The sequence below is a fragment of the Pipistrellus hanaki genome (genome assembly GCF_964339955.1).
Source record: "Pipistrellus hanaki genome assembly, chromosome: 19".
Classification (NCBI taxonomy): Eukaryota; Metazoa; Chordata; class Mammalia; order Chiroptera; family Vespertilionidae; genus Pipistrellus; species Pipistrellus hanaki.
In genome coordinates this window covers 7458446-7484664 of record NC_140521.1, presented here as the reverse complement: position 1 = coordinate 7484664, position 26219 = coordinate 7458446, and the positions used below count along the sequence as shown (strand labels likewise).

The following is a 26219-nucleotide window of genomic DNA, read 5'->3' as shown; positions in this document are numbered from 1 at the left end:
TTAGCAGAAAGCGAAGGTTGCTGTGAAACATTTTTTTATTGCCTTAAAGCAAGTAGCAGCTCTCAGACCAGACTTCAGGGAATCCAAATGATTTATGGCATGAAGTTGACACGAAAAGATAGTCTTTTCAGGTTTTCTGCAAGTCTGAATTTAGACAGGATACAAGGCACTGACAAATGGGCAAAAAAAATTGTAGCCGTTGGGTATAGTCATGCTATTCTTGAACAGTTGCTGTTATTTCATTGCACACCTAACTTTCTTGGGCCTCAGCTTCTTGACCATATAAAGTACTTATTATATGGTTGTCTTGTAAAGTCTTGCAGCTAATTCCTGTGGAAATAGTTGTCCTGTAAGATATTGAGGTGGAAAGTTTGCAGCAGGAATAGAGATTCCTGTTTCTACATAAATATCCAGAATGATGTCTGGAATCCAATCATACTTGTGAGCTCCAGATAAGCTTTAAAGGCGTCTAAATGTTTCATACTTAGGGAAATAGGCTGCCTTGCCCTTTAAAAAGCTAGCCCAGATTTTGATCATTACTATGAAAGGTTCTAAAATATATTAAATGGATAAGAGGAGAAAGAACATCTGCCAAATTTCATTTTGATCACAAAGGAAATGAGTCAGTAAAATTGGTCCCAAAGCCAGAAGCTAGCGCTCTAAAGCATTAATCTTATTGATTTCAGCATCTAAAACGATGGCTGCTCTTTCTTAAATGACAAATTTAGATTACAAATGCATATTGGTCCAAATGATTAGTAATAGCTGCTATAATGGACCTTCCTGCTCAGTGACAAGCTTTATAGTTCAGTTACATGACAAATTTGTCTGATTGGCCTGCTATTGCTAGAGTGAACTATTTTCCTTAATATCTCAAGGATTCATTGTAAATCTCTATGGATGTATAATGAACACGAGAAAAAAGTGAAATTCCCTAATAAAGAAATGGAAATTAAATGTAAGATTCTCTTTTACATATAAAAATTGACAATTATAAAAAGTACCATAAATAGACTTTGAAGGGCAGAATGTATCAAAACCCTATTTCTTTTTTACCATTTCTGGAAATATGTCCTGTACAAGTTATTAAGAATGTGTCTATCCCAGCTGGCATGGCTCAATGTTTGAGAATTGACCTATGAACCAGGAGGTCGTGGTTCAATTCCCTGTCAGGGCAAATGCCCAGGTTTTGGGCTCTATCCCGAGTGGGAGATGTGCAGAAGGCAGCCAGTCAATTCTCATCATTAATGTTTCTCTCTTTTTCTAATTCTCCCTTCCTCTCTGTATATTAGAGGCTCAGTGTATGAATTCGTGCATGGGTGGAGTCAGCCAGTTTGGCCACGGGGAGGGGACAGTTTGCATATTAGCCTTTTAATATATGGGATATACACTGAGTGGCCGGATTATTATGCATTCAGAGATCATAATAATCTGACCACTGAGTGTATATTTTAAATGTCTAAAAATTTATATTCCATATGTTCATCGTGATTTTAGTTTTATAACTTGAGAATTCAGAAATAATCTGAAATCCAAATGATAGAAATGTTTTTAAAAAATTGAGTTGAGTACATTTTTTAAAATCTTACTGGCTTTATTCATCTCTTCATGAATCAGGCAGCATCCCATTTAGTCAGAGAGGAGCTGTAAGGAGCTGTACACAATGGAAGACTTCTATAGACAGAAGGGAGCTGGCCAAGCAAAAAGGGGATTGGTTGTTGCAAGGTCATCTTCCTTTAGGGGATGACAGGGGTCTGTCAGGCAGATTGTGATAACCAGGTAATTCCTGGTGGACTGGTTTAAGATTCCATTCCTGGGAGAGGCTGCAATTGTAATTAAGTTAGGTATTAAGTCTTGGTTTGGTGATAGTGGGGCTTAAGTGACTTGTGTTTTCTCTCTCTCTTTAAAATTTTTTTTAATTTTATTTTATTTCAGGGAGGAAGGGAAAGGGAGAGAGAGGTAGAAACATGGTAACGAAAGAGAATCATTGATCGGCTGCCTTCTGCACGTCCCCCATTGGGGACTGAGCCCATAACCTGAACATGTGCCCTGACTGGGAATCAAACCATGAGCTCCTGATTCTTAAGTCGACAGTCAACCACTGAACCACACAGGCCAGGCTGTTTTCTCTTTTTTTAACAGAAGGAACTTGCAATGGAAGGAAAACATGGATAATGCATTTTTCTTTCCCCTAGTTCCTTGGAGTAGTAGAGCCCTCAGAGTGCTTTGATAGCCACCTGTTGCTTAATTGAGTGGAACCATGATTAATCTGACCCCAACTACCCTTCCCTTAAGTAGTTTGTCCAATGAACATCAAATAACAACCAATCAGCAGAGAGCACATGGAGTAATTGGTGGGTTTGTTCTTTTACCAAAAACATTTATAGCTTTTAAAAATAGTTCTGGAGCACAGCAAGATAGAGAAGGGGAAATTGGCCTAGATAATACAGAGGATAGCAGATGAATAGGTTTGATTTCATTTTGGGCACTTCGCCCAGGACACTTTTAATAGAACATATTATAGTTACTCTAGGGATTCTGAGTCTGTGGTTATGTCAGGCTTACACATTTATTCTTTAAAAGGAAAAATTGCAAGTTAATAGACTCTAGGTATATTGGCATGACTTAAAATTTTAAAACCATTATTATAATCCAGCCATTGACAATTTGCTGTGTGTGTGGGCTGAATTCCTTAATATTAAAACCAACTTAATCATGGATAGAAAAATATTTTGAACTTCCTTCCTCTAAAACACAATGTGTTCTGTATTTCTTTCAAAGTTTAAATCAACTTTAGAATGATGTCTAAACTAGGGATTAAAAGTTATTTTTATGTGAAGAATTTTTAATCTTACTATTTTTAAGGGCATTTTTTAAATACTCGGGGACGAATCAAGTCTTTAAGGGGAAAAATGTACCTAAATTTTAGAAATGTTATATTTCCTATTTTACTACCTTACAAATTTAGAATTACTGACCTTGGATTTAGCTGTATAACTTAAAAAGGAAAAATACTGACGGTAATAGAGTTTTACATAGGATTTACACTATTTAGATGGATCCAAAAAATTAAAACATACACAAAATTTGTTTAATCAGCAGTTAGTCTTTTTAAGTTTTCTAATAAAACTAAGTTATTATTACATCCTTGGGACATGTGTTAGACAGTAGAAAATAAAATGTTTCTAATACATTGAGATCATATGTGATATTTAGCAACTGTCTTTCTACTCATTAAACTACATTTTGTGTTCTTTTACAGTTCAAGCGATATGTCAGCAAACTTCGAAGCAAGAGTACAGTTTTCAAAAAGAAGCATCAGATAATAGCTGAATTTAAAGCTGAGTTCGGTCTCTTACAGAGGACAGAAGAACTCCTTAAACAACGTCTTGAAAATATTCAGCATCAACTGGTAATACAGTATTATCTTGGGGTGCTAAAATTACAAATGCCAGGAGGTTTATGGGTTATAGCTCTATGGTTTTTAATAGAAAAACCATACAATTATTGTTTTTTCTGATTAATTGCAGAGATGTCATATAAGCTGATTCATTTATGTTAATGTAGCAGGGAGCAGTCTTTTCTGTGTGTTTTTTTACCCCTCCCCCCCAGGAAGCACTCTTATGCTTGCTGACTTTGGGGTAATTAATAGCCTATGGATGTCCTGCAATATAATAACTCTTTTTTTTTTTTTTTTTTTAAATATATTTTATTGATTTTGTACAGAGAGGAAGGGAGAGAGATAGAGAGTTAGAAACATCGATGAGAGAGAGTCATCGATCAGCTGCCTCTTGCACACCCCCTACTGGGGATATGCCCGCAACCAAGGTACATGCCCTTGACCGGAATCGAACCCGGGTCCCTTCAGTCCCCAAGCCAAAGCTCTATCCATTGAGCCAAACCGGTCCCGGCTATAATAACTCTTTTCTTTGCCTGTTTGCCCACTGGCATGAGGAGCCCAAGTGACAGTATGGTAGCCAGAGCATTAAGTGTAGAGGGTCCCTTCATGTGCCTTCTGGTGGAAGCACGCTCAGCTCTGGAAGCCAGAGAAGGGGAGTGTAACTCCTTAAGTGGATAAGTGGGAAGCCCAGTGAGTGGTAACCCTCATACTTTCAAGACCCATGTGTTCAGTCTGTTTGGAACGCAGCTCCTACGGTGTACACGCCATCCTAAAGACTAGAACTCATCCCCACAAGCCACCAGTTCTAATCTGGCCACTTAGCTGTCCCTTCACAAGGTCCTTCCTCTGTTCTGTCAGGTCATTTGCTCTCTGGATGGTGTGGTGTGTGGTACAGTGACTGAATCCCAAGGTCATGTGCCCACCACCACACCTCCTTTGCCGTAAATTAGGTCTCCTGGTCTGAGGGGATATAGGTGGGATTCCACATCAGTAGACCAGATACTCTGAGCCCTTGGATAGTGGTGCTGGCTGGACGACTGTTGGCAAGAAAAGCAAACCCTCACCCAGAACATGGATCAATGCCAGTCAGGATGAAATGTCTTTTCAGAGCAGGAAGGATCTGATGTTATCATATTGCCACTAAGTAGATGATTCGTTTCCTCAAGGGATGATTCCATACCCAGAGCTCAGGACTGATCTCTGTTGCTGCCAGGTCAGATGTGTGGCAGTGGCAGCTGCAATGGCTAGATGGGCATTAGTCAGAGAGAACCCATGCTATTTTGCCCATGCGTAGCCTCCATCTTTGCCAACATAGCCATTCTGTTCTTGAGCCCATTATCCAAGCACTGGGTGGTCAGTGACAGGCTGGGTGATACTAGAAGTTGGCAGTTTCAATTCCGGCTCAGGCGAGTATGGAAAACTGATTGATGTTTCACTCGCTCACTCTCTCCCTTCCTTCCTCTAAGATTAATTTTTTTTTAATGCCTTTATCTGAACCCTCCAATAAGCCTCCCATGTCATTTAAAATAAGTCCAAGTTCTTTCATTGGCCTAAAAATAAGGTAACAGTATAATTTATCATCCAAACCAGGACACTTTTGAGAATGCAAAGGACAATAGACAGAGACTGAGATTGTCCCAGCACACCAACCGAGTCCTCTATGATCCCTCCCCCACCCCACGGCATTCTCACTCTGTTTTCAGCTCCCCCAGTCTCCCAGCTATTTCGTGAACAGGCCAGGCATGTTCCTGCCTCATGTCTTGTGCACTTGCTTGTCTCCTAGGTGTCTACATGGCTTGCTTCCCCATTTCCTTCAGGGCCTTCTCAGATGTCACCTTTTACTTATGATTTCAACCCCACTCTCACCTCACATTTTGTTTTACTTGTTTACATATTGCTTGTTTACTCTCACTAGAAGTAAACTCTGTGGGCAAGGGGATTTCCCCCCCTGTTTTGTTCACTGCCTAGAACTGTGCTGGGACATTTAGGTATAAAACAAATATTGGATGAGTGAGCAAATGTAAATATAATTGGATCACTTGAGAATTCACTCATTCATCAAATATTTATTGAATGTGTCCTGTTTTATATTCTGTGCAAAGTATATAGCACTATTTTATTTATTTTTTTCTTCTTCATTTTTTTATTAAGGTATTATATGTGTACATATCTTACCATTGCCCCCCTCCCACTCTCATATATGCCCTCCCTCCCCAGAGTTTGGTGTCCATTGGTTATGCTTATATGCATGCATACAAGTCCTTCGGTTGATCTCTTATTTCCCCCATATCTCCCTACCCTCCCCGCTGTAATTTGACAGTCTGCTTGTTGCCTTACTGTCTCTGTATCTATCTTTTTGTTAATCAGTTTATAATGTTCTTTATTATCCATAAATGAGGGAGATAATGTGGTATTTTTCTTTCATTGACTGGCTTATTTCACTCAGTATAATGTTCTCCAATTCCATCTAGGTCGCTGCAAATGATAAGAATTCCTTCTTTTTATGGCAGCGTAGTATTCCATTGTGTAGATGTACCATAGTTTTTTGATCCAATCATCTGCTGATGGGCACCTAAGCTGTTTCCAAATCCTAGCTATTGTAGATTGTGCTGCTATGAACATAGGGGTGCATATATCCTTTTTAATTGGTTTTTCTAGTTTCTTAGGATATATTCCTAGGAGTGGGATCACTGGGTGAAATGGGAGTTCCATTTTCAGTTTTCTGAGGAAACTCCATACTGTTTTCCACAGTGGTTGAACCAGTCTGCATTCCCACCAGCAGTGCACAAGGGTTCCTTTTTCTCTGCATCCTCATCAACACTTGTTGTTTGTTGATTTGTTAATGATAGCCATTCTGACAGGTGTGAGATGGTATTGCATTTTCATTTTGATTTGCATCTCTCGGATAATTAGTGACTTTGGGCATGTTTTCATATAGCACTATTTTAAAGTCTAAGATTAGAACTGCTTCCTAATTACCTGAAGATAGTAAAGTTTAGTGTAATTTTATAACATATAAAGAGATGTTATTATTGTTGAAGTCAATAAAGATTATCCTATAGGATTCTAAACTAATTTATTTCATTTATAACTTTAATATTATATATTAAAAATGTATACTTCTTATGGAGTAATTGAGGTTTTGACATCAAATTTGTGGCCCCATTTTTAAAAAATATATGTTTATTGATATCAGAAAGAAAGGGAGAGGAAGAGATAGAAATATCAGTAATGAGAGAGAATGATTGATCGGCTGCCTCCTGCCCCATTGGGGATTGAGCCCGCAACACATGCATGTGCCCTGATCTGGGATCGAACCTCTTGGTTCATAGGTTGACCTCTATTTATTCTTTACTTTTAGCAAACCATTGAGGAGAAAAAGGGTATATCTGGATATAGTTACACCCAAGAAGAGCTGGAGAGAGTGTCTGCACTGAAGAGTGAGGTTGACGAAATGAAAGGACGGACCCTGGATGACATGTCTGAAATGGTGAGTGTACACATTTTTAGTGTTTTTTTATTGGGTATAGAAGGCAGATATTTTTGTTTGTCCAGTTTTCAGTGAAACATTCAAATTTTCATTTCTGCATATTATTTACATTTTTATCTGTATCAGTCTCTTGAATTTTTGCATTCTAGTAAGGTTGTTCAACTTATAACAATTTATGCATTTGGTGGATTTTGAAGTGTGTGAAAGTTATACAAAATTAAGGAAATATTTAAGATAAACAATAAGTTTTCCCTATCATATCACCCTAATAAAATTATTTCGCTTTTGTGTGTGTCCTTAGTATCTTTCCATATTTAGGGCTGCTCTTTAGCCAGAATGTACTGATACAGCCTCATGAGGCATTCGAATGTTTAACACTTTCCTTACTTACTGGTAAATAGCTGCTGCCCCAAACTCTCAGCCTGTCTTATCCACATTGGCCACTTGCCCAGAACCCCAGCATCTCACCACAAGCTGACTCATAAAAAGATTAACATTGTCCTTACCGGTTTGGCTCAGAGGATAGAATGTCGGCCTGTGGACTGAAGGGTTCCAGGTTCAATTCCGGTAAGGGCACATACCTCGGTTGCAGGCTCAATCCCTGCCCTGGTCGAGGTGCATGCAGGAGGCAACCAATTGATGTGTCCCTCTCATATCAATGTTTCTCTCTCTCTCTGCCTCTCTCCCTTCTACTCTCTAAAAATCAACAAAAAAATATATCCTCGGGTGAGGATTAATAACAACAAAAAAAGATTAACATTGGGCACCGTAGAGGCCTGCTAGACTGCCTTCATCTCTATGGCTAGTGTCCATTGTGATTGGTTATTACTTATGCCATTCGGGTTATTAAGTATTTTGAATATCACTTCATTTATGTTTATGTATATTTTATATAACCTGCGTAATTACATATTGTTTTACATAACAACATGATTGTAATTGTATATAGGCAACTTTTAGTTTGTCTTAGTCATTACTTGTTAGATTGTAAATATTTTGCCATATTGGTTTGCAGTGTTAATAATTGACATTTTGAACAGTTCAGTGGCATCCCCTGATGTTGTTGTTTAATATATATTTTTATTGATTTCAGAGAGGAAGGGAGGATAGAGAGATAGAAATATCAATGATGAGAGAGAATCATGGATTGGCTGCCTCCTGCATACCCCCTACTGGGGATAGAGCCCACAACCCAGGCATCGAACCTGGAACCCTCAGTACGCAGACTGAAGCTCTATCCACTGTGCCAAACCAGCTAGGGCTCCAAACTGGGGGAATCAAGATTTACCAAATCTCTTCCCTATTGTTTGGCATTGAAGTAATTTATAATCTTTTTACTCATATATAACACTTCAATAAATATATTTATGCATGTAGTATTTTTGTTCTTTTGAATTCTTTTTTAAGATGTCATGTATTTTTTTTTAAATGGCAGGTAAGAAAACTGAATTCACTGGTATCTGAAAAGAAGTCGGCTCTAGCCCCAGTTATAAAAGAACTACGACAACTGCGTCAAAAATGTCAAGTAGGTGAATTTGATATTGTGTTACTGTAACTATTTTATCTGGTTGAGATATAGTAATTAGAATCCTGAATATTTTACTTGGGTAATTTATGGGAAACACATTATTGTTATTATTACTATTATATTGATATGATTCTGCAAAAGAGAAGAATGTGACCTGAATAGGTTTATTTTTAATTTATGCTACTTGGTTTGTCATAAATTATTAGAGGGAGGAGAGAAGGAGAAAAAGGAGTTTAAGTTAAAATCACATGTGCAGCCAGATGAGCTTTTTTTTTTAAATCATGTGAAAGCTGTAAATATGAAGTCACTTTCTTCTGTGGCCAGGTAGAAGCTCAAAGTCAGCCAACACTTGGTGACAAGTAAACTTAAATCAATAAACTTTGCTGGGGGGCAAATTCTGATAGCTTATGATAAGTGAGGAAATGCCATTACTTGGAAGCTAATTCTAACCACTGCTTTAAAAGATAAACTATTAGGAGGTAAATGCCCTTCACAAAGCCAGGTCAGGTGGCCCATACCATTCAACATGAGCGGCAGTTAATCACCCTCCCTGTAGTGATTTTCGGTTTGAATGTGGGCCTGTATTGCATGTGCCTGAGATGGAACCATAAAACTCTTGGCAAGTGCCATCCCTCAGAGTCAGAGAAGCAGAATGAAAAATCGCACAGATTTGGCCCTAGCAGATTTGGCTCAGTGGATAGATCATCAGCCTTCGGACTGAAGGGTCCTGGGTCTGATTCTGACCAAGGGCACATGGCCAGATTATGGACTCAATCCCCAGTGAGGGGCGTGCAGGAGGCAGCTGATCAGTGATTCTCTCTCATCATTGATGTTTCTATCTCTCTCCCTCTCCCTTCCTCTCTGAAATCAGTAAAGAAATATATTTTTAAAAAAAGAAAAGAAAAGCCAAAACCAGTTTGGCTCAGTGGATAGAACGTTGGCCTGTGGACTGAAGGGTCCCAGGTTCAATTCTGGTCAAGGGCATGTACCTTGGTTGCGGGCACATCCACGGTGAGGGATGTGCGGGAGGCAGCTGATCGATGTTTCTAACTATCCCTCTCCCTTCCTCTCTGTAAAAAAATCAATAAATTTATTTTAAAAAAGAAAGAAAGGAAGGCAGGAAAGAAGGAAGGAAGAAAATCACATAGATTCAGAAGTCAGATAGACATCATTTTCTCTTTATGAAACTACTACAGATTCTGAGATAGGTTTAGTGACCTATCCAACTCAGGAGGAGGAAGTGGGGAGAGTTGGAGCTTGACTTTGGCATCTATATCATCTTATTTCAAAACCCTTGCTTGTTCCACTACATACTACTGCCATACCAAAAGGAATGGAAGAGACAGGTCTCTGTTCTCTGGAGTTGATGCTCTAATAGATGAGATGGGAGAAATACCATCTAATCCTATCTAATAAAGAGGAAATATGCTAATTGACCCTCATGCCATCACAAAGATGGCAGTGCCCACAGCCAATAAGGAGAGAATATGCTAATTGACTGTCACACCCTCAAAGATGGTGGCACCCACAGCCATAGGATGGCAGTGCCCAGTCCCCTCATACCCACTGGGTGGCAGGCATGCAGCAAGGCTGGGCTTACCCCCAGACAGGCCCAGCAGCTCCACGCACCTGCCTCTGGAGTCCCCTCAGCCACCCAAGGTCGGCCCCTTGAGTGTGTCACTTATGGATATGAAGAGTTGTAATCTGGTATGGTCTCACACTGACCACTGGGTACACTGGCTCTTGGGTCTTGAAGGAGGTGCAAAGTCAGGCACTACCTGTGGCCACCCAGCAGGAGCTACAGAGAGATCTGTAGATTCCTCTTCTTTGTATCAGGTTTAGAAGTGTCCGTGCAAGGCCCATCTGTGAAGCAAGGCAGGCTGGTGCTGGTGTGGGCCTTGGACCTTTTATTTATAGCTTTGAGGCTCCCTGACTCAGACGCAGCTAGTTTGACAGGTTTTAGGCTGAGAAAGGACAGGCCATTCATATGCAAAAGTCCTGGGTGGGGTTTTAATTGGGTGGGGTGGGGTCTCAAGGAATTACCATGGCAGAGCAAACAGAAATGGCTGCCAATCAGCTCTATACCAGAGAGGTCCCAGCAAGGGAACAATGACCTCTGTGAGCACCTGCGTCTGGAAGAAAGCCACCCCCAAGTTCCTGCCCTGATGCCAGACAGTTAGTTTCTCCACGTATGTGTCTGGGTCCCCCAGCGCCTTGCCCAGCACTGGAGCTCAGAGGAAGTTTGTAAATTCAGTTCACAGTGCTGGCCTTTTTTTTTTTTTTTTTTTTTTTTAAATATTTTATTGATTTTTTTACAGAGAGGAAGGGAGAGAGATAGAGAGCTAGAAATGTCGATGAGAGAGAATCATCGACCAGCTGCCTCTTGCACACCCCTCACCGGGGATGCGCCCGCAACCAATGTACATGCCCCCGACCGGAATCGAACCCGGGACCTTTCAGTCCGCAGACCGACGCTCTACCACTGAGCCAAACCGGTTTCGGCCACAGTGCTGGCCTTTTAAGAGGAGCAACTGGGTCTCCAGCAGCCTATGTGTCACTCAGCCCCAATCCACACTGGTTTGGATTTCTTTCCCCAGCTCTGGAACCCTGGGCTGGGGGTCTGATGTGGGGCTGGGACCTCTTGTTCCTCCACTCCCGATTCAAAAAGTGGCATACCACGGTGCTGGGCCGGACCAGCCCATTCCACGCCTCCACACCTCCTACCATCTCAGTGTGTTTTCTTCTTTTCCTCCGTAGTTGTAGTACTTCCACTCAGCCAGCTTTCCCGCGGTTCTGGATGATAGTTCCGTATTTTAGTTGTAATTTTGATGTGGGAGGCAGCAAGTGAAGCATTTACCTATGTCACCATCTCGGTTCCTCCTCGAGGTTTTGTCTCTTGAATCCTGGCAGCTGGGAGTGAGGGTGTGTCCCTCAGACTGGTTTTGCGATTGTTCTGCCAGGTGTTTTGGGAGGATCACAAACTGGGAGTTAATTTCGAGTTAATATCTCAGCATGGGAGTTCTTAGACCATGAAGGTAGAGTCAATTCAAACCCCACACCTGCCTGGCCTTTTCCCATCCACCTCTGCAGCAGCACAGCCGAATTTACTGATCAGCAGATTCACAGGCAAAACAAAGGCTTTCATCTCCTTCTCATCCGAAGGCCACAGCAGCTGCCCGGGTACACAGCTTCTGTCGCCCCTTGTTCTGTGAGAGTGGGTATGACTGTGACCCATGAGAGCCTTTGGCTCTGTAGGTCACTTCAAAACATAAAAGCTATAGCTCCTTTTCCCACCAGTCTTTTGTACTTCGTTAGTCACCCTAAACTAGATGCAGTCCCACCCAACAAAGGAAGCACACACAACAGAAATGATCACTTATCATTTCCTCACTTACCATTTCTGTTAACTCGCCTGTTCCCAAGGAAACTGCAGTGTGAAACCAAGGTCATTCTGAGGCTGGCTACATCAGTCCAGGCCTGGGATTAACCTTTTTCTCATGGGTCTCCGGGTTGAAAAACAGTTTGGAGCCCTAGCTGGTTTGGCACAGTGGATAGAGCTTCAGTCTGCGTACTGAGGGTTCCAGGTTCGATGCCTGGGTTGTGGGCTCTATCCCCAGTAGGGGGTATGCAGGAGGCAGCCAATCCATGATTCTCTCTCATCATTGATATTTCTATCTCTCTATCCTCCCTTCCTCTCTGAAATCAATAAAAATATATATTAAACAACAACAACAATAATTTGGATTTACTATGGGATTCTCAGCTTTAACTCCGCACTCTGCACAGGCCTAGGACTTTGTCCGCTGCCCTGCCTGGACATTATAGTCACTTTTGTTACCACGACTGACTGTTCCCAGCTCCCTTCACCAAGGGTAGCTCCTGGGTGTCATCTTCTGTTTCTGGCCCTGGTAATTCCCCTTAGTTCCTTGAGAGTTCCATTCAACTCTGGATTTGAAAGGATGTTTACCTTATCAAGCATTTATACTTTTAACATTTCTAGGTGTTTGTAGTATATTTTCAGGTTGTCTAATTCAAAATACTGCATTAGAAGAAATTTGAAACTATTCAAACAGCCTGAGTGCAAATTCTGACACCTCCCCAGCAATATAATCTTTGGCCAGATACTTAGCCCTCCTGAACTTTCTGCAGGCATGACATGAGATTAATACCTCAAGGACTTGCTGTGAGATTGCATTATTATCAAGAATAAAGCTCAAACACCTTAACATGGTTTACAGAGTTCTGAACAGAGCCCTGCCAAAGACTTCAGCCTGTTTTCACACTTCCCAGACACACTCCATTATAAATTACATGCACATCCTAAATGGTTCCCCTCTCTAGCTCCTCAGCCTTTAGGGATAGTGTTCCTTTTTTCTGAATCTTCTCCTCCCCTGTCCACCCTCCCTGTAACTATGCTTACTAATCCTTCATACCTCAATTTAGATATCCATTTCTCTAGGAAGTTGTCCCCACTGATTCCCAAGCCTGGATTAGGTCTTCTGAGAGTCCCAGGTCACCTATGACATCTTGCATTTGCCCATCGTAGCACTCAACAGCCTGTATACTTGTCGAAACATTACTGGAGGGAAGATTTTTCGGCTATTTTGTTCACTGTTGTGTCCCTAGCTCATAACCAAGCCTGGCACTCGGCTCAGTACATGGTAGCTGTTGTGTTTATCAGCACCTCCATCTGTCATAATTCTCAAATGTCTAATTGTTGTATAAATAACCCTTAAGTATGCCAAGAAGCTTAGAGTTCAGTTACGAGACTAACAAGGGCATGCATTGTGTCAGAGCTACATTTCAGGCCTTTGATTTTCACTTGCTCAGTCATTTACCCTTTTTGCACTAGGAACTAACCCAGGAGTGTGATGAAAAGAAATCGCAGTATGATAGCTGTGCAGCAGGCCTCGAAAGCAATCGGTCCAAATTGGAACAGGTAAGAAGACAGTTTTTAGTTGAAGAATAGCAAACACTGTCTGTGTGTGTATATTTTCACCATACCAGTGTCAAAAGATTCCCGAGTCTTTTCCCTCATCCCCTGAGTCTGTCTCCTGGTTTCCAGAGATCTTTATTTCTTCAGACTTGGTTTGTGCACCCTGAACTCTCCATCTGTACCACATCCAGGCCCCCATCCTGTCTTCCTAGACACACACCCCAGTAACCCAGCGCCTGCTCTCCCACTTCCACGCCTGCCTTCCTATGGTTTGTTCAGAGAGCATCCAAAGAGACCAGAGTAAAATGTAGGCCACCCTCTAGTGTCTTCCTGTTGCACTTAAAACCCAACTTCCAAACTGTGGTCTCCAAGGCCCCATCTGCCTCGGGAACTTCACATCTTTGTGCTCTGCTCCTCCGAGGGGATCGGGATCCAGCCACATGGGCAGTCTACTTGTTCTGCAAACAGGCCAACCTTGTTTTCACCACCCGGCTTCTGCACTCTCTTCTCTCTTTGCATCCCTCCGCCCCCATCTCTTTGCTTTGATCACTTTTTTCATCATTCCAGTTTCACCTAAATATCACCTCCTTCTAGAGATCTCCCCTGGTCACCCAGTCTAACTTTGCCTGCTGTCACCCTGTCACATTCTGCTGAATTTTCTTCATCATGTTCATCCCCATCAAAAACGACCTTCATTGTGAATGTGAGTGCAATATATTTTCTCATTGATACCTCACTTGCATTGCCCATATCCAGCAATTACCAGACAATGAAATATTCCTAATATGTATCTGATTGTAATAGTTTCTCCTTACAAAATGGCAATTGTAGTTGGTAAGGGTAAAACAAGTTGAGTTCAATGCTGCTAAATTTGAGATAAGTGAAATTTTCTAAAGGTCTCAGGTAACTTACTGAAATCTCTGAGATAGAATATAATTGTGTTTTCTACATTGTCCTTATTTAGTTGATGTGTAATTCAAAAAAAAGGTCTATTTTTGGTTTTTAAAAGTTAAAAACAAAACAAAAAAAACGGACCTTCATTATGTGCCTTTTGTTTTATCTGTTTCTTCTTCTTCAATGAGAGCAGGGACTTATTTGTCTGTTCACTGCCGTGTCCCAGCACCTGACACACAGCTGGGCACACAGTAGGTATGTAATAAATGAATAATTGAACATGCAGTGTTAGGATCCTATCAGTTATCTCTAGAAAAGATTGCAGCCTTGTCTGTTCTAGTAAACGAGTTACTGTTGCAAAAGAAGAACTGACTGATGGCATTTCTTTTGTTGTGCATTCAGTCATCCTCTCTGCACCCAAAAGTGCTTTCAGTAATGGTGGCCATTTAAAATTACGTGTTTGTTGTAGGAAGTCAGAGGACTCCGTGAAGAATGTCTTCAAGAAGAAAGTAAATACCATTATACAAATTGCATGATTAAGGTGAGACAAAGAAAGGAAATCACAAACTTTCTTGAGGTTTTTCTGTATCAAGAATTTAACCTAAAACTTAGTCTTTCTACTTAGAACCTGGAAGTTCAACTTCATCGCGCTGTTGATGAGATGAAGGCATATGTCTCTTCCGACCAACAAGAAAAAAGAAAGGCTATTAGGCAAGTAATTTTGTTGTTTTTTATATTGAGCTACATAATATTTCATCTATAGAAGTTTTATAAATATAGTGGAACCTCAGTTCTTGAACTTAATTTGTTTCGGAAAGCTGTTCGAAAAACTATTTGCTTGAAAACCGAATCATTTCCCCCAATTAGAAATAATGTAAATTGAATTTATCCATTCCAGTCCCCCAAATTATTCCCTGTTTTAACCTTCCTTTTATACAGTACATGTCTAATGTACTATTTAATCTATAAATAAACTCTTCTTAAATTTATGGAATCAACTCCTACTAGCCTTAAAAGAATTTTTCATATATCACTGCCTCCCAAATGCTATCCATCACCTGCTAACTGCTTTTCCTTTATCCAGTTAACAACAGGTTTTCTACCTATTCATTCGTCTGTAATTGTTGTTTTCTGAGCATTTTGTTAGCACTCTTGACAGCCGCTTTATGTTTTAAAATTGTGCTAATCTCGGATTTCTGCCAGCAACAAAAGCATTCTATCCTATATTTATTGCCTAGAGATGCTTTTTGTCATGCTGAGGTATAGCATGAAAGGTTGTCAGGTTGAAAGCTGAAGTTTTAGTCTGACAACTGAGACATTTTTTTCCTGTGAGAACTGAATTGTTCACAATGGGAGACATTTAAGAAACGAGGTTTGACTGTAAAATGGAGTTATGAAATTTGGAGTACTTAAATAAGTAGATAATAAGATATTATGAAGGTTTATTTCTTGTTAAACATCTTTTGGATAGTCTAGCCCTGTTAACTAAGTAGGAATATGTTTAATTTCCTTCCTTGCTTGCTTACTTTTTTTTGTTGTCATAAAAGATATATATGATAAAATTTGCCATTGTAACCATTTTAAGTATACAATTCAGTTGCATTGATTACATCCACATTGTTGTGCAATCATCACTATATATTACCAAAACTTACATCACCATAGACCCATAGACCCATAAACTCTTGTAATCATTAATAATTCCCCATTAGCCCTAGCTGGTGTGGTCAGTGGATAGAGTGTTGGCCTGCTGACCAGAGGGTCCCAGGTTCAATTCCAGTCAAAGGCACATGTCCAGGGTTGTAGGCTAGATCCCTCTCTCTCTCATCGTTGATGTTTCTATCTCTTTTTTCCCTCTCTTTTCCTCTCTGAAATCAATAAAAATATATTTTAAAAACTAATTCCCCATTAATAATTCTCCCTTGTGAGGAATACATATACTTTGATAGTTGTGGGTGTTTTTTTTTTTAATAAGCACTAAGGTGTGTCTGTTTTTAAAGTCCCCCGTGGCTTGGACTCTAGTCTGCCTGCTAATTGTGCAGTGTAAGTGACCGCATTTCAGCTAGAAACTATGTGATGCAGTGTGCCCGCCTTCAGAACAAGGAAGCGGTGCCAGTACCACTGCTCCTTATATGGTGATTCTTTTGGTAATCATAGCTTGCAGCGTACTGTAATAAATCAAATGCTGCCTTACAAATACATTAATAGTTGAATTGCTAGCTGAGATATAATACAGTAATTGAACAAGATACACTTTCTTTGCCCCTTAGCGCACTTTAGATGTTTTGCTTTTATCATCCAGGAAGAACTCAAAGTGTAGGATTCATATTTATTCTAGATTGCAGTTGAGATTTCTAGTGGCATGTACATTAATGTTATAGGAAGGAATCTAAGACCGAGAATGTCTTGGCAGAGTCTACAGTTTTTAATATATAATGTACTGGAATGCAAGCTAGACTGAAGATATCCTATAAATAGAATATTTTTCTAATACTCCAACATACTACACATATTAAATGTACTTATTCAGATTCTTTCATTGAATATAAACTTAGCTCAAATAAATCTATATGGGCAATGCTAATATTTCGAAAATGTGAGAAGTTAATTTTGTTCTTGAAAAATAAAATATTAGAAATTAAGTTCTATTTCTTTCAAAATTACCAATATAAGTAATCCAGAAGGAAATATTGCTCCTGAACTATTGGTTTCCTGATCAGTTTTCTGGGGATTGACCGGGAATCTAACCCTGACTTCCTAGTTTATAGGTCAACACTTGCTAGGGCTGACCAGCAGACCATGAGTGACAAATGAATGATTACACATTTCTGGGAAAGAGAGGGCTAAGGGACTGCTTGGCTTGAGAAACCAAACGGCCCCATTTGCCTGCCTCCTTAGGCTTTTATTGTAACAACGGGTGATGTTAAACTATTAGATACTATCAGAAGGGAAAGCATCCTTAAGAAGACACATGCATCTGTAGTGTCTTTTAAGCAAGGACATCTAAAGACTGAACACAAAGATTCCAATAAAACACCCGGGGGCTCAGACTTGTTTGGAGAAGTCAAGGCAGAGGCTGCCACCTTCCACAAGGTCCCCCTAGAAGCCCCCTGACCTCTTGGAGACTCCTCCTTTCAGACTTTCCAACCAAGTCCCGTGCTTCCCCAGACACTCAACCACTGAGCCACACCTACTGGGCCTGTTTGCTTCTTGAAGGCCCAGAGCATGCTTCGTACATAAACAGGTGCTGCATCATTATCTCTCAAATAAATAAAAATTATGGATTAATGTCATTGGAAAAGAGTATGAGCCTGTTGATTTCCTGATAAACTATCAATGGAAATTCTAAAACAATTGGGACATTTCTCAGGCCTAGGGTAATAAATGAAATATTTAAAGCAATTTGAACTAGAACTGTAGATTCTTCTTAAGCTATAATATTGTAATAGTATGTTATTTACATCTTCCTGGCTGTTATTTCATTGGAGAGCTGGAAAGGCAAACAGTTTGACATAGTATCTCATAAATAATTCTAAGAGCAAAATGAAGGTCCATCAAGATTGTGTTTATTCCCTGATTCCTGTGTGCAAATTCTACCTTCACTTCAGCTCTGTAAGCACATGGGGTGCTTTTGACTGCCATTGTTTCTATTCTAATCACATTCACCTCCCTTTTTGCAGAAATGCGAATCTTCCTTCACCTAGACTGCTAGGGTTTCTCTTGTGGTCTGTGATTTCTTAGATTCTCAGTTTTGTGTTGTCTAATTTCTTCGTAAATACCTACTATAGTGTAGTTCACACAGAAACCTAGTCTTTTTTCCATCTAAATTTGAGGTCAAAAGTCTCTCTTCATCCTTTAAACCTTGGTCCTTAACAGTTTAAATCTACTTTTTGTCCTATGTGGTATTAAGATATAATTATACTTTTGTTAAAAAATGTAATACAAAGTTATTTGTATTTTTATTTTTACATTAAAATTTTGCAGTTTTTGTTGGATTACAAAAGAAATACAAAAAGTAACCATTATGAAATATAGTACACAAAAATGGAATGTTGTCCACATTGCCATGCCTCAGAAATGTCTAATGTTAATATTTTGATGTACATTATTCCATATTCTTTTCCCATGCATTTGCTAGTGTGTGTGTGTGTGTGTGTGTGTGTGTGTATGCTAGCAAGTGCATGGGAAATGTTTTTATGTGTATATAAAAATAAAGTTAAACTACACATACAGTTTTCCTCTTCATAGTTTATCTAGAATTCTTTCCACTTTGGTATTTATAGAGCTACCTCATTCTTTTTTATAGCCCTCTATTATTCCTTTAAACGGAGTTCTATAATTATTTAAACATTCCTCCATCTATCAGCTTTAGTTTGTTTGCAGATTTTCACTGTTATAAACAGTGGTGAAGTAAATGGTTTTTGTTTTTATCTTTATCTTATGAGAGTTTTTCTGTAGGATGACTTTCTAGAATTGGAATTTCAGGGTTAGATACTATCTGGTGTTTATTTTAATATGTATCCTTTCTCCCTTTTGCAAACCTCCTCAAAAGAAAGTAATTTAAGCAAATATCTTGCCATTGTTTTAAGGGTAGATTAGCCAGAAATAGTACTTAACATTTTAATTCTCTTAATTTTATGCAATGTTTTGTCTTTTTCCCCCCTTAAATTACTGTTTACTCTACTTCTAAAAACTAAGGATGAGGAAAGAAAATATTTGATAATGGGTTTTCTTCTAACTCCAGTAATCTAAATTACATTGTTTAATATATTTAAGTAGATATGTTAATGTTTTATGTATCAATTGAAGTTAAATTATTGACTCTCTAGGGAACAGTATACCAAAAATATTGCTGAACAAGAAAATCTTGGAAAGGTAAGAATTTATTATTTATTTTATTTACTGATTTATTTTTAATATATTTTTATTGATTTCAGAGAGGAAGGGAGAGAGAGAAAGAGAGGGAAAGAGAAAGATAAAAGAGAAAAGAGAAAAGAGAGGAAGAAAGAAACATCAATGATAAGAGAGAATCATTGATCAGCTGCCTCCTGCATGCCCCACACTATAACCCGGGTATATGCACTTGACTGGAATAGAACCTGGGACCCTTCAGTCCACCAATGCTCTATCCACTGAGCCAAACCAGCTAGGGCTATTTTTTAAAAATGTGTCTAATTCAGGTTTTCAGTACATGGTTATGATGGTCATGACATTGTCATTAATTTTAAAAAGATTTCGTACTGTTTTCCTTTTGTTCATCCTCACTGGAGGATATTCTGCCATTGATTTCTAGAGAGAGTGGGAGGAAAGGGGAGAGACGCATCAGTGTGATAGAGACATATCAATTGGTTGTCTCCTGCACAAGCCCTGGTCAGGGCCGAGGACCCAACCCACAAACTTTGATGGTACTCATACCAGGGACCCCTCAGTCCTCAGGCCAAAGCCCCATCCACTGAGCCAAACCTGCCCGGGCTTTAGTACAGTTTTCAAAGGGAAATAGGCTCCTTCTTACGCCTTTTCAAAGATGCAGATACTTTTTTGGGAATTTAGTTCTATAAAAGTGCCAGGTATTGTGTCACAGCCCTAGCTAGTGTGGCTCAGTTGGTTAGAGCATCATCCGTAGACTGAAAGGCTGTGGGTTAATTTCCTGGTCAGGGCATATACCCAGGTTGTGTGTTTGATCCCCGATCAGGCATGTGTGGAAGGCAACCAATCAATGTATCTCTCTCATCTCTCATCTCTCTCTCTCTCTCTCCCCCCCCCCCTTCATTCCTCCCTCCCTTCCTCTCTCCCTCCCTCCTTTTCTCTCTTCCCTCTCCCTCTCCCTTTCTTCCACTCTCTAGAATCAATGGAAAAAATACCCTCAGGTGAGGAATAACCCAAAAATAATTAATTAATTATATATGAAAGTCAGTTGCATTTATAAGTTAACGGTTTCAAATACATGTAGGTGTGCCGAAACCTGGCTTGGCTCAGTGGATAGAGCGTCGGTCTACGGACTGAAAGGTCCCAGGTTCGATTCCGGTCAAGGGCATGTACATTGGTTGCGGGCACATCCCCGGTGGAGGGGCGTGCAGGAGGCAGCTAGTTGATGTATCGCTCTCATCGATGTTTCTAGCTCTCTATCCCTCTCCCTTCCTCTCTGTGAAAAATCAATAAAATATATTTTAAAAAAATACATGTAGGTGTGAGGCAAACTAAAGTTAATATTTCTGATGCAGTACCCACATCCTGTCTTTGGTTCTTTAAATAACTTTTATAGATTGTTAGGATTTTGACAAGGAAATTATTCCAGTAATTTAAGAAAAGTTACAGTTTAAGTAGCAACTTAATCTTAAAATCATGCTCAGAACTTTTAAAATTCTGATCTCTTTTTGTTTTAGTTTATGAGAATAAAAATATTTTTTGTAAGATACTTTATTTGTAGCATAGACTTAAGTAGGTGTAGTTACATGCCAGGTATTGTGTCAAAAATTTGCTGGCTATATTTAAATTATATTTTCTTAATTCTGTTTTGTTTCCTATTGCTGCTTGCTATTTATTACCTTTGCTTTCATTAGCCATAGCTGAGAGGGCAGTTTTTAGTGAGTGGTTTGAATCTGGTCCTCAGCTTAGTTTAGCCTCTTATTTGGGCAAATATCAACTACCAGTCTTCTCATTGGTGTCCTTGGGTCAGCCAGCAGCTCAGTTACATCCTAAAAGAGGGAGAGCTGGGGATGCCTCTGTGTAGTCTGTTTTTGTCTTTGCTTGCTTTTCTGTCTTTCTGGATGATTTCCCACGCTCGGTATCAGTGTATTTCTGTCACTGTTCCCTTATGTGCGCTGTCATCTGCCCTGTTTCCTCTGCTCTCCTTCTTCCTTTCTTGCCTCTTTGTCTTTGACTCCATGCTACCCATCCTTTCAATCACCCTTCCTCAATTGGTCACAGTATAGACCCAAAGTATCAATACATTTTTGCAATTTACTGGAAAATGTTCTTATTCCCATTTATAATTTTAGAGTCAGTGAGTAGAAGTTTTAGTAGGTGGAACCATATCAGTTATTAGTAACAAACATAATTCTAATAAGGATTTGGGCCAATTTAATAGTATACTTTTAAAAAAATCACTAAACTTCTCCTTTAGAAATATATACATACATAGAGCATATACTGAGTCAGGAAAGAATACTCTACTTAATAATAACATAACACATGATAGTTTATCATGTATTTTTTATATCTATTATGCCATGTGGAAAAAAAAACCCTATGAAGCAAATCCTATATAATAAAAGGCTAATATGCAAATTGTCCCCTTGACCAGGGTTTCGACCAGGGGGTGGGGCTGGCTGGCCAACCACCCACGGCCCTTCTTCCTGGCTGGCAGGCCAGCCGGACCCCACCCATGCACAAATTCGTGCACCAGGCTTCTAGTACTTTCATAAGTATCCCCTTTTATTGGCCTTACCTGACCATTTAGAAAACTGAAGTTTATAGACATTCAGTGCCTTACTTAGAGCTTATGGCAAAGCCAAGATTGAAAGTCAAGTCTTCTACATTCTTTTTCTGTTCTGCTTTCCTGGCTTCCTTTATTTTCCCTCTCCTTTTCTTTTATTATTTTGTGTGTGTGTGTGTGTGTGTGTGTGTTAATTTTTTTAACTTCAGGTTGTCCTACATCAATGATAACTTTATTTTACTTCTATAACCTTAGTTTTCATACATCATAGAAGAACCTGATTCAATTGACTATTATTCATGAACTGGAGGCTCGATATACAAAATTTGTGCAAGAGTAGGCCTTCCTTCTCTGGATTGCCAGCACTGGCTTCCCTCTGGCACCCAGGACCTGGGCTTCCCTCCAGCCACTGGCAGGCACCCGGGACCCGGGCTTCCCTCACAGCCCTGACTTTATCCAGAAGGTTGTCTGGAAGGACACCTGGTCTAATTAGCATAATATGCTTTTATTATTATAGATTGTATATTGTATATTATTATAGCATATTCTTCTGATTATGGCAATAGAAGTAAATCCCTGTAACTGAGACTTCGTTATTCTTGATTTTTTATTTATTTTTTGACAATAGAAACTTCGGGAGAAACAAAAAGCTGTCCGAGAAAGTCACGGTCCAAATATGAAACAAGTGAAAATGTGGCGTGATTTTGAACAGTTGATGGAATGTAAGAAACAGTGCTTTCTGAAACAACAAAACCAAACTTCCATCGGTCAGGTAATTCAGGAGGGAGGAGAGGATCGGCTGATACTCTGAATTCATGTGTCGTCACTCGGGGTTTTAGCTGGCACGACTTCTATAAGCATACTCCCGTGATGTATTTCTTTATTGAAAGTGGTTTGTGCAGCATTTTGCTTTCGGATTAGCTATTCCCTTTTAAGCTTTTTTGGAAATAATGTTAAGATACATTTAGGTTTTAAAGTATTTAATATGAAAAAAAGGCTTTTATTTTTGCTTAGTTTATACATTAGGGGAGCCTTCTGAGTTTTATGAGATGTGGGATGAAGTTTACTATATGTAAATGTAAACATATGTTCATTAAGAAACATGTAGTTTTATTTTTAATGTAGTAACCCAATGGCTTAATGTTTTTCTTAATCTTTTTTTAACTTTAGAAGAATCTTTTAGGAACTAATATCTCTTGTTTTGAAGAAACATTTATCTGAAGTTCAGCAATTCCTACAGTTTCACTTCAGTTTCTTTTTCTTCTGTCAAATTCAAGAAAATTTAACATTTTGAATAACATATTCGTATTACTTAAAGGCAAATAAAATTTGGTGTACATATCATGGCTATTTATTTTAAAATTATATAGTGTCAAAATTTATTTTTTAATTAACAGTTATAGTATGTTTTAAATTTAAGGATTATCACTTATTTTTATCAAAAATCTAAAATAGTACTTAGGTCTTGGGAACTGATATTTTAAATTTTAAAAAAAGTCACAGAGTGTAGGTGTTATGTGCTAAAACGTTAGCACAGGATTCCAAATGAAATTCAAGACTTCAAGGTTCTTCTAGTCTCTGCTTCATCTGGACAAGGTATTTGAAGATTCCTTTGATTTTTGCTTAAAGAAAGATATTAAATGTATATGCCACCATTTGTTTCATTTCAACTTTCAGGTACATTTCAGAATGTTTTCCCTTTAGGTTTGGACACTCAAATATGAAATTGTTAGATGTCCATCGTAGGTTAATTAGTTCTTTTTAGCTATCTTTTTTTTGGCGGGGGGGATTAATGAAGAAAAAAATTGTTTCTACCCCTGCTCAAAATATACAACATTGATTATGGCTTTGCATCTTTGTTCCCAAATGTGTCCTACTTGTAATTTTTGTTTGAAAGCTTCTTTCTGGGTAATCAGAGAAACTTACTAGCATGGAGATATTGGTAATTTAGAAGCTATCCCAAGAATCATTTATCAGGTAAGTGTAGAAGAAACTTCTAAGAAGTTTTAAAAAACAAAGCATTTCTATGTTATTAAGTGGTTTGATCTGGCCCTCAGCTTACTTGAGCCTCCTAGTTGGGCAGATATCAACCACCAGCCCCCTCCTTTGTGCCTTTAGCTCAGCTGTTAGATCAACCACGCTCTAAGAGAGTCAAGGCTGGGTTTCAGTGTGTGGAAACAAACCCTTAATTCACTGGTCAGGTTTTGAACATTGAGGTAGACATGTTTGGTCAGGGTTGGCTGCTGGCTTGTTATTATTAAATAGTAAGTGATTGATGGTCCTTGAATGAGAGCATGAATTCTTTGCATATATTTGAAGAAAGGCTAGATACCCCTTACAGAAACAACATTTTATTTCCTAAAGGAAAGTCCACTTATAAAATGATTAAGCCTTGTGTTTAATTTTTTAGCCTTCACTCTCTTTTGGTGCTCTTCTCTTCATTTTTAAAATTGTTAACAACAGATACTCCAGGGAATGCTTTTAATTCTGACTTGATTATTGCTTGCCATTTTATTCCACACCAGAAGAGTATTTGGATTAAACACTAAGGCAGCTTCAAAATTACTTTAACTGAAGCAGAACACCATTATTGCTTCAAGAAAAGCAAATTGGGGGGGGAAACCTAACAGTACAAAGTTATTTATAGTTTTTATGTAACATTGGACATTTAGTAACACAGCTTAATGGGTTTGGTACAGTGACTTTCCCACTCATGTCCAGATTTGATTGTAACATTAAACAGCGTTGACTAACTCTAACAGTTTTGGACAGCTGGCACTAACAGAAGAAGAGCCTATTACATTTTTCCTTCAGGACGGATGCTCTGGCTGGCTGGTTGATGCGAGTACTTAATAGTTTTGGAAAATAATCTTTCTTCCACATGATGGCCCAAATAAAGGAGAAAAATGTAGCCTGAAAAACCTGCTTCTATGTTCACACATTTCCTTGTCCTCCGACTTAGTGTTGCCAACCATTGCATGGGACTCACTGTATAAACTGTAAATTCCAAAAGGCCACTGCTTATCTTGCTTTCTGCGTCAGTTCAGGAAAGAATCCAATTTTAAAGGTTGTCCTTTAAGAAGAATTTTATAATAGGATAGTATCTTGTCTGTCCTATTACCAACCAAATCCAAGATCTGGATTTTCCAAGTCCAGAGAATATACCAGTAAGGTCTTAGCACATTGTCTTAGCACAGTGGAGCCTGGCCAGCATCAACTTATGAACCAGAAGGTCACAGTTTGATTCCCAGTCAAAGCACATACACGGGGGGTGTCCCTCAGCCAAGCCTGCACCTTCTCAAATCTGGCACCCTTTGAGGGTGTTTAAATGGGCGGTCGGTCATCCCTCTCACAATCCAGGACTGCTGGTTCCCAACCACTCGGCTGCCTCTGCCTGATTGCCCCTAACCACTTCTGCCTGCCAGCCTGATCACCCTCTAAAAACTCCCCTGCCAGCTTGGTTGATGCTAACTGCTTCCTGGCTGGCCCAATTGCCCCTAACTGCCCTCCCCTGCCAGCCTGGTCACCCCTAACTGCCCTCCCCTGCCGACCTGTTCACCCCTAACTGCTCTCCTCTGCTGGCCCAGACACCCCTAACTTTCCCTCCCTGCTGTCCTGATCGCCCACAACTCCCTCCCCCCACCAGGCCTGGTCTCCCCCAACTGCCCTCCCCTGCAGGTCTGGGTCTCTCCCAACTGTCCTCCACTGCAGGCCTGGTCCCCCCAACTGTCCTCCACTGCAGGCCTGGACCCCCCAACTGCCCTCCTCTGCTGGCCTGGTCACCTCCAACTGCCATCCTCTGCTGGCCTGGTCACGCCTAACTGCCCACAATTGCCCTCCCCTGCAGGCCATTTTGTGGTGGCCATCTTGTGTTCACATAGGGGCAGCCATCTTTGACCACTGGGGGCAGCTATCTTGTGTCTTGTAGTGATGGTCAATTTTCATATTAGGATATATAAAACATATGGAAATTTTTCCATTCTGCATTTCCAAGTATGTTTGTTTCTTACCATTTTAAGCTAACATGATAAAAGGGAAATTTGAGTAAAATAAGAGACTGAATATGTTGCTCAGTCACATGTTACCAAAAATATATAAATTTGCTGATTTCTCCTGAATTGAACTTGAAACTATGCACAAATAGGTAGCTTGCCAAAGCTGCCTTTACAAAGACAGATCAAGTTTGTATTGGAAAATGAGTTCGTATGGAGATGTGTGTTTTATAGAAACCTCAATAAGACAAGCATTTTATTCACCCAAGGTTAGTGACTAATGAGTGTGAATCAAATACTTGTTTCTACAAAGGGTTCTAGGCGCTTACATCATTCCTCTTACTTGGCAGGAAGGAGTGTTTAGCCTTAGGCAGTGGGTAACTTTTATTCAACTCAGTTATATCAATAGCTTCTCCACTGTAGCAAAGGTGAGACCTAAATTATATATGCAACGAATCCTGTTTTTAAACAGTCTGTGGCAGCTAGGAGAGAAATAAAGTTACATTTTTGTTGAATATATAATTGTTTCTCCTTCTTTTCCTTT

General features: G+C 39.5%; 1 protein-coding gene across 2 annotated transcripts in view; it reads left to right on the top strand.

The window, feature by feature from the left end:
- IFT81 (intraflagellar transport 81) overlaps positions 1-24778 on the top strand; it is a 120607-nt gene extending 95829 nt beyond the window's left edge. For both annotated transcript variants that reach the window (XM_084868033.1, XM_084868034.1), the window contains 8 exons: positions 3263-3412; positions 6762-6890; positions 8326-8415; positions 13271-13357; positions 14718-14789; positions 14874-14959; positions 19078-19123; positions 22312-24778. In XM_084868033.1, the coding sequence (XP_084724159.1) occupies positions 3263-3412; positions 6762-6890; positions 8326-8415; positions 13271-13357; positions 14718-14789; positions 14874-14959; positions 19078-19123; positions 22312-22494 (843 nt within the window). In that variant the 3' untranslated portion in view covers positions 22495-24778. The remainder of the gene's footprint in view (positions 1-3262; positions 3413-6761; positions 6891-8325; positions 8416-13270; positions 13358-14717; positions 14790-14873; positions 14960-19077; positions 19124-22311) is intronic.
- The last annotated feature ends 1441 nt before the right edge of the window (positions 24779-26219 follow it).